The sequence below is a fragment of the Trichechus manatus genome, unplaced genomic scaffold (assembly GCF_000243295.1).
Source record: "Trichechus manatus latirostris isolate Lorelei unplaced genomic scaffold, TriManLat1.0 scaffold00023, whole genome shotgun sequence".
Taxonomy (NCBI): Eukaryota; Metazoa; Chordata; class Mammalia; order Sirenia; family Trichechidae; genus Trichechus; species Trichechus manatus.
In genome coordinates, this window is record NW_004443959.1 from 9655753 (window position 1) to 9665095 (window position 9343).

General features: G+C 43.8%; 1 protein-coding gene across 1 annotated transcript in view; it reads left to right on the forward strand.

Annotated features, from left to right (window-relative positions):
* The first annotated feature begins 3658 nt into the window (after positions 1 to 3658).
* YWHAQ (tyrosine 3-monooxygenase/tryptophan 5-monooxygenase activation protein theta) overlaps positions 3659 to 9343 on the forward strand; it is a 36847-nt gene continuing 31162 nt past the window's right edge. The window contains exon 1 of the mRNA XM_012554565.2: positions 3659 to 4070. Coding sequence (XP_012410019.1) covers positions 3777 to 4070 — 294 coding nt within the window. The 5' untranslated portion in view covers positions 3659 to 3776. The remainder of the gene's footprint in view (positions 4071 to 9343) is intronic.

A 9343-nucleotide genomic window follows, 5' to 3' on the forward strand; every position in this document is an offset into this window, starting at 1 on the left:
TTTCTCAGTACTTTCTTTGTTAGTCGTATGTTCCTGAGAGTTCTTCTCAGCACACTGGATGTGGATGTTTAACACATTCCGTATTTACTAGAACGAAACTCCTAGAGAACAGAGACTTGTCTGATCCTTCCTAGAAGTCCCCACAGCACCTAGCAAAGATCTAGGGAAACTTGGTGAGGTGGCCATGGCATAAGCCAGAAAAAAACAAAAAAAAAACCAAAAAACCCATTGATGTTGAGTCATTTCTGACTCATAGCGACCGTGTAACTCAGAGTAGAACTGCCCCATAGGGTTTCCAAGAAACAGTTGGTAGATTTGAACTACAGACCTTCCGGTTAGCAGACAAGCTCCTAACCACTGTACCACCAGGGCTCCAGCCATGGCATAGTGGTTATGAAAATGGTCTCTGGTACCCAGAAAAAACAAAACAAAACAAAATCTGCGGCCATCGACTCGATTCTGACTCTTAGTGACCCTATAGGATGGACTAGAACCGCTCCGTCAGGTTTCCAAGGAGCAGCTGGTGGATTCGAACTGCCGACCTTCTGGTTAGCAGCCATAGCTAACCACTGCACCACCAGGGCTCCTGGTGCTTAGAAAACCTGGGTCTAAAGCCAGTTTCTACAACTTACTGGCTGTGTGACCCTGAGCATAATATCTAAACCTCCCTGTGCCTCAATTTCCTTAGTTGTGAAACTGAGATACTCATACCTACTTCATAGAGGTGTTAAGCAGACTAAATGAGTTAATGCTTGCAAGAGACTTAAAGAGACTTAAAATAAATGTTAGTATTTTATGTGTCCAGGGAATTCAAGCTCCCAGAGTCTTATTTTTCTCCAACTCCAGTTCTTTCAGGTGCAGAGGTCTTTAGATATACACACTTATCCCTCTGGACCCTCATAAAACACAATTTCACAGTGTGCCAAATTTTTGAAGCAGTTTTCACCATGATTCCAGGTGATCATCACTATGTGAAGTAGATGCTCAATAAATGTTTGATGATTGAATGAAAGTAGACATTTTATAGAAGAAACTGAGGTAGAAAGAACAGCAAAAACTTGCGCCAGGTCACCTAGCAAGATGACAGTACAACTCAGACTTTCTGACAAAGAATTTAGTGTGCTTGCCCCTTCTGGGTAACCCCTCTCTCCCTACCACAGATGTTCAGCCCCCTGATGATTCCCCTCCAATGTCCCCCCACCACCACCTCCACTGGCTTCTCTCCTGGCTGTTTCTAATTTCAGTAAGCTCGAAATGCACTGGTTATACAGAACGCATTTTATCTGACCTTCCACATGCAAATTCTTTCCATTGGGATTTCTCCGTGTCCGGCTCCACCCCAGCCCACATGGCCATAAACACTCATGCGTCTACAGCCCAGCCCCAGGGATTCCAGAAATAACAGCAGGGCTGTCCATTAGAACGCTGGAACATAGTAAGGCATTTCTGTATTAAGACACAGGCCTTTTCCAAATCAGGCCTCACCTGTCTGTCAAAATACAAAGCAACCTTTAGAAGTCAGGACTGGGAGGGGCAGCTGGGAGAGAGTTTAAATTTCTGGAAAGTCCGAATCTTCTCTTCCCATCTGTTTGAGCTCTCAGATCTTCCATTCTAGAGATTCTCCAGATTTGCTCCAGTCTCCACTTAGAATTTTAAATTCTTTCTCAGCTGTGGTATTCCTTGGCTTTCAATGATCCATTCTCCCTTGCTGGAATTGGAATCATAGCATTGTGAGCCCAGATGGCAGTTTTCATCCCAAGATGGCACAAGGCCCCTTCCGAAGCCCAAAGGACAGTCACCTTACGTGGACTTGAAGGACTTTGGACATGCCAGCAGAGAAGGAAGTAGCTGAAGGAGGATAGCTAAGAGAAAGAAAGATGTTGGGAAGGACCCTGAAAACAAGGCATCTGGGGCAATCTCCTTTGCTTCAGAAAGATTTCAGCATGAGGAGAAAAACAAAAGCCAGCGTCTTGAGAGAGAATTTTGGTTTTCCAAGTGTCATCACAAAAATAATGTCAGAAAATAAAAAGTATGTACACAAAAAATAGTGATGTGAAAAAATGTATTTAAATGCATAATATAGAAAGGCTGGAAATTTAAAATTAGTTGCTTGAGGAGGGGGGGAGCAGGTTCTGCGTGTTTTGCTTCCAATTGTCCGTAATGTTATTTTAATTCCTCTTTTTTTTTTCATTTTTTAATTTAAATCATGCTATCTAGCATTACCAGAGAGAACTTGCTTAGACCTCCTTGGATCTACCTTTTTGAAGGGCAGTTTTACATTTTAGGTACCCGTCTGCAAACTTGAATTTATCAGGTAAAAGCCATACTTAAGCCACTTTCTCCAGGAACTAAGTCCTCTCTAATGGGGATGAGATTATTTCTAATTTGCTGCCCTAATCGCAACGTCATTAAAGGCTGGGTTTAGTATATCGAGCTTCAAACCTTTGTCACGAATAGGAAGGTGGAGGAAAGAAAGGCGCTTGTGCAACAAGACAGCCGATTATGTCACCCTCCGAAGTCAAGCCTCAGTGAGGGCCGACTAGAGCTGCAACTGCATTAGTCAACAAGATGCAATGCACCATCTGCAGCGGTTGCTGCAGAAAGGGACTCTGCCACCGCGGGAGAGGTCGTGCGAACCTCTCGGTCTCGTGCCGCACCCAGAGGCGCTGGGGGTGGCGGGGAGGATGAAGAGAGTTGGTAACAGCATCACCATGGCAACAGTGACGTCCTTTTACCCTGGATCTAATTGGAGGAAACCCCGTGGCCGAAGCCGCAGCCTACCGGCCAACCGAACTTTGCCAATCCGACCCACCCTCCTATCCTCCGCTTCCCCTCCCACCCCACCCCTCCTACACCCCCCTACTTCCGCGCGCTTAGTCCTCATTGGTTGGTGGCGGGGCGGGAGGCGGGACTCTTGGGGAAAGAGCAGCGCATCATTGGGCGGCGGGGGCACGGGCTGTCGCGCCGCTGCCCGCCCTTCGGCTCCGGGGTAGGCTGAGACGGGAGGGTCCTTCGCTAAAGCTAAAAAGCAGATCAAAGTGGTGGGGCTCGCGTCGCGGCAGCGGAGACGGTAAAGGTGAGCGGCGGGATCGCTCCCCAGCCCCTTATCCGGCCTTCCTGGGCTTGAGGGCAGGGTGGGAGGCGCAGCCTTCGGCCACGGCTGGGTCTCGACGGTTCTCTCCTCAGAGGCAGCGACCGGCGGGGAAGATGCAGGGCTAACGACCGCTTCCATTTTGTGCTTCCCGGGCTGGGCGGGGGTGGCGGGAGTGGCCCTTCCTGCCGCTTCCCGCGCGCCGCCGGGCCGCTGGGTGGCCGCGTGGGCGCCGCCTCCGCCTCCCTCGCCTTCCGCGTTGGCCTTCCAGCCCTCGGCCGCCCTTCCGACCCCGCCCCGCCGGCCTCTCCCGGGGTGCCTAGGCGGGTGAGCGTGGGCGGGGGGGGAGAGGGAAATTCAATTCCGCCGCGGCCGCGGAGACAAAAGGAGGGCGTCCCGGAGCCGCGGGGTCGGCCTGCGGTGCTGGGCGGGGTGTGGGACGTATTGTCTGATAGTGCGCTCTCTCCTCCTCCTCCTCCTCCTCCTCCTCCTCCTCCTTTTTGTTCTCTTCTCCTATCTCGCCACCCTCGGCGCTCCTTCACGCCGCCCCTCCCGCAGGCTTTCGAGGAGGGCTCTTCCTGATCCGGGTTGGTTCTCGCTGCCCTCGGTGCCTCTCCCAGTCTCTTCTCCCCGTCCCCTCCCGGACCGCCGCCGCCACCCCAGCCCCGCACGCCGCCTGTCCACCATGGAGAAGACGGAGTTGATCCAGAAGGCGAAGCTGGCCGAGCAGGCTGAGCGCTACGACGACATGGCCACCTGCATGAAGGCCGTGACAGAGCAGGGGGCCGAGCTGTCCAACGAGGAGCGCAACCTGCTCTCAGTGGCCTACAAGAACGTCGTCGGGGGCCGCAGGTCCGCCTGGAGGGTCATCTCGAGCATCGAGCAGAAAACCGACACTTCCGACAAGAAGTTGCAGCTGATTAAGGACTATCGGGAGAAAGTGGAGTCTGAACTGAGATCCATCTGCACCACCGTCCTGGTGAGTCTGGACTGGTCTCGATAGTGGGAGAATAGGCGGCGGGAGCGTCAGAATTGGGTGTTTGGAGCGCCGAGGCCCTTTTGTGTAAAGCCTTTCATTGAGAATTTCATGGGAATGGGAAAGAAACGGGCGAGGGCTTCCCTGATTGTTCGCCGATGTAGAGGTTTTGGGGTTCTTTATTACCTTGGCTTCCATAATGTTATTTCAGTTCTTGAGACTCAAGTTGATTTTCCAGCGATGAGTGAATCTTTCCCCAGTGCTGAGCTGCTACTACACGGTATAGATTTAAACGTCCAAGTAGGTTTGTACATGTACGAGACTGAAAATAGTTTTTAAGCTTCTTGTACTGGGAAATTCTTACAGAGGAGATCAGTGAACGCTTTAAATATTGAAGCAATTCCTACGCTTCAGAGTTGAAGGAAGATACAGGCGTCTTTTTGATAAGGCAAGGCGTAGTAACGTCTCCTCCCAAAATTAGTAATGGAAATTTACCTTGAAAAATCTAAACACATATTTCTTTTTTTTTCATTTGAGAGTATCTGTTAGGCTTCCCGTTAAAAACGGGAGGGATGGGGGCTAAATGTGAAAAAGGCAGAGCTAAATCTAAAGAACAAAATGTTGTCCTGGTAAATTTATTGTTTCCTAATATTTTCCTGCTATTGCATGGCTATATTTCAATCTTAATATTTGAAATGAATTCATTTGTGGCATGAAGTAGGCAAGGAAAGCTTTCCAGGTTTTAAACTGTTCAGTCTTAGCAAGGGTGGCTATTGGGTGGAGTAGGTGACTGCTGTGATACACCCATATTAGTGGTAGATGACAGTTTTAGCTTTGTCATTGCAGGGACAGACTCTTGCTATTATTTTTAATGAGTAAGATTAAGTTTTTAAATACTAGCATTATATCCTGGAGTGTTTTTAAATGTTTCTGATGATGCAGAGAGTTGTTTCTCCTGATAAGAGATAAAATCTCTGACATAGGTTGCCTTAATTTTTTTTTTTTTTTTTTTTGGTTAAGTGCCGCTTTACAAGAGGCATACTGATTTTTGACGGGTTTGTTCCACATTGTATTTTAGGTGGGCTTTGAAAGAGGAGCAGGCAAAGATGATTTTTTATAAAGGGGAATTGCCTCTTTCCCAAACTTCTCTCGTGTGTGTGTGTGTGTGTGTGTAACTTCTTTAACTTAAACCTGTTTTTCTAATACAAATAACAGATACTCTGAACAAGATTATGGCTGATGCAGGTAGCCCGTAAAGGGGCTTTTGGGGGGCATATACTAAATAAGGCAAAACTTTATTGAGATTATTTGCTTTATGAGGGTGAGACATTGTATTATATGTATCTCTGTGTTCTTAGCTTCCAGTCCCCTGCTTGGCACAGAGAAGGCACTTCGAAAAACTTTGTGAACTAAATTGGCCTATATTCAAGAAACTTGACAACTTGAAAGTGATGGTAGACTTCGATAGCATTTGGTAGTGGTTATAAACAGTATTGACTGTTATCAAGGGGGAAGACTCGTAAGAACTCCATATGCTAAGGAGAAGGTATTCTATATACATACTGCCTTTGGGGGCTCTCACAACATACTTCAATCTCTTTCCGTTTAATTATTATTTTGTAGTTCGCCTGCAGCAGTTCAGAATTATTACAAGATTTTTCCTGTTATCTAGCAAGTTAACTCTGAATCAAAGGACTATTTGTTTTTTTTTTTTTTATGATGGCATAAGTGGAAGAGATTGTGCCACTTTTGACAAATGAAAGAGTTTGCTTGGTTGATACGAGGCTTGAAAGAGTAGACCTTTGCTACATACCATTTCAATAGGAGAGAGCCCCTGAAAGCAGGGCAGTTTTTATACCAATAGAGTATAGAAGAGTTTAGCTTGATTAACGTGAGACCGAGGCATAAATAAAAAATTCCATTAGCAGAATGGCTTGAAAGACTAATTGTGACTTGATGGCCAACCTATAAAAAAAATACTGGGAATGCACATTTTCAAGTTGGCAACTGTATATCAGAGCTTATTTTGTGCAAGGGATTGTGCTAAGCAGTATGGGGAAGAACAAAGCTGAGAATATCTAAAAATTTTGCCCTCCAACAGTTTATAATATACAGTAAATATGAGAAATACACATACATGAATAATGCAGGATAGTTCCCATAAGATAGTCTGAACAAAATGCTGTGTAGTACGGAAGGAATAGAAACTTCAGGAAGGACTTCACAAAGATAGTGGTGTTTGAGGTGAACAGAGAGAGGAGAGTCTGAGGGGGTCAGTACTGCAGGCAGAAGGAATATACAGTTTATTCAGGGAAGAGGGAGAGAACAATGACAGGGCTTATTCAGGGAAGAATGTTTCAGTGTGACTGCAGCAGAATATGTGTAGAGGAACTGCAGGAGAAAAACCTGAAAGGAAAGTAAGGACCTGTAATTTATAAGAGAAAGTCAAAGTCTGGTTTTCCTTATTTGGTTGGCAGTGGGGAGACATTGAAGATTTTAGAATGGTGTTCATGTTAGCAGCATCTAGAATTCATGGTTTGAGTGACAGTTACTAGTCTGTAATCTAAACTGATTGACAAGGAAGTGGTAGGTTAGTGAACAAGAGTCTGATAATTCATATATTTGTAGTTTAATAAGGAGTCTGTTAAAACAATGAGAAAATGAAGAGTAGAATTTTAAGAAGTTTTTGAAAATGAGTGCCGAAATGGGATTTTTTTGTTGTTGTTGTTCTTGGTAATCGGGAAGGAGAACCTGATGTGGAAGAAGCAGGTGAGACTGACTTAGTAATAGAAGACTAGTGAAAGAATGACATGGAAGATAGCCAAAATTTTGACCCAAAATAGCACATATCCTTGGCCTCTTCTTTCTCTTCCATAAAGTAGGTTAGGGGTCAGATTATTTGCAGCATTTTTTTCCCAAATGAGCATGGTAGATAATTCTCAACCCCTTTTGATAATCACTGTAATGAGAGAGGTTACTGAACTGTGAAGGCAGAAAGACATGTTGAAATCCAGATGAGTACTCTAAAGAGCAGAGGAGATAAGGGCCAAAATGGCCAAGACTGAAGTCTTCATAAATAACTGAGAGAAGTTAGAGAAGAAGATTTTGCCAAGTTATCTTCTGTCTCTTGGTGCTGTTTGTAAAGCCAGAGGATTGGGCTAAATTTCTAGGTCTCTTCCAATTCCAATATCTTGGAGCTATGAAGTTATATAGATCCTGGCCATTCTACCTCTGCTCTGACTTCCTTCCAACTCTAAAATTATTTTTAAAGTACAGGTTGAACATATTGTCATCAGTATATGATAATGTTGAAAAGACTAGTGACTTTAGTTATATGGCTTCTGGAAGAGGTGGTGTGTAAGTTGTTGGTGATCTTAACACGGTGTGTTGGGGAGAACAAAATTTAAATGGAAAAGATTAGTAAATAAGTTGTACGACAACTGGGCAGTGGTTGAATAACAAGATGTTTGGGAGTCATTTAGAACTTGGATATTAGGTAAGGGCAGTTTCTGTAGACTGTTTTAGTATAATGCATGGACACTTTCAGAAACTAAGGTCTATATTATGAGTTTTAAAATAAGACTTACTTAAAATAGTATGTAGAGAATCTCTGAAAGCTGTCTATCCTTTTGTAAAAGCTTTATAACCTTAATTCAGTAATATGCTTGAATTGAGTTAGGTTTCTAAATTAATCTTTCAGGAAAAATTTGACTCTTAGGCTGGTTATTATTTTGAAGTAAGACTGATATGTTATTCTTTTTTTCTGTAGATTTTATTTACTTTGTTGTCATTATTGAGAATATATACTGCAGAAAATACACCACTTCAGCAGTTTCTACATGTACAGTTTAGTGACACTGATTACATTCTTTGAGTTGTGCGGACATTCTCACCCTCCTTTTCTGGATTGGTCCACCCTATTGATGTAAACTCACAGCCCCCTAAGGTTCATACCTAATCTTTTTAGTTGCTATTGTCACTTTGATCCCATATAGATAATTCTTAAAAGAGCATAATGCTCAAGACAGACCTTTTTTACTAGTTAAGCTGTTGTTTGGTTTTAAGAAGACTTCAGGGGATATATTTGGTTAAGCTTTAAAGATTATTTCAGGGTAGTAGTTTCAGGGGTTCATCCACCTTCCATGGCTCCAGAAAGTCTAGAATCTATGAGAATTTCACATTTTTTTCTCCATTTTCCCCTTTTTGATCAGGATTTTTCTATGGAATCTTTGATTAAAATGGTTCAGTAATAGTAGCGGGGCACCATCCAGTTCCTCTGGTCTCATGGCAGAGGAGGCAGTTGTTCATGAAGGCAATTAGCCACACATTCCATATCCTTCTCCTATACCTAACTCTCCTCTGTTTCTCCAGGTGAAAAGAGACCAGTTGTTGTGCCTTGGATGGCCGCTTGCAAGCTTTTAAGACCCTACGCACTACACAGTGAACTGGGAGGTAGAACAGAAACACTAAACACATTATTAGGCCAATTAACCAGGATGGATGTCCCATGAAACCATGACCCTAAATCTCCAAACCAAGGAACCAGATTCCGTGAGGTGTTTGTTTGTACATAAGCAGCCTCAGCAGCTACTCTTTTTTTTTTTTTTTAATTTCATTTGTCATTGTAAATATATCATAAAAGGTTTGCCAATTCAACTTTTTATAGGTGTACAACTTACTGATAACAATTATAATAATTGGATGTCCAGCCTTACCCTTTATCAGTGTGATTTTTTCCATCACCGTTAACCCCCTTTTTCACCCTCCCTCCTGCCCCTGGTAAGCACTAATAAACTTCTGTCTCTGTACATTTGCCTTTTCTTGTCTTTTTATATAAGTGAGGTTATACAATATTTGTCCTTTTGTGATTGGCTTATTTCGCTCAGCATAATGTCTTCAGACTTCATCCTTTCTGTAATATGTATCAAGACTTCATTTCTCCTACTGGCTGAGTAGTAGTCCATTGTATGTGTATACCACCTTTTGTTTATCCATTCATCCGTTGATGGACATTTAAGTTGTTTTCACCTTTTGGCTATTGTGACTAGTGCTGCAGTGAACACTGGTGTACAAGTCTTTTTGAGTCTCTGCTTTCAAATCTTTTGGGTCTGTATCTGGGAGTAGAATTACTGGGTCATATGGTAGTTCTATTTTTAGTTGAGAAACTGCCACACTCTTTTCCACAACAGTTGTACCGTTTTGCATTCCCACCAGCAGTGGATAAAGGTTCCAGTTTCCCCACATCCTTGTCAACATTTATTATTTTCTGGTTGTTG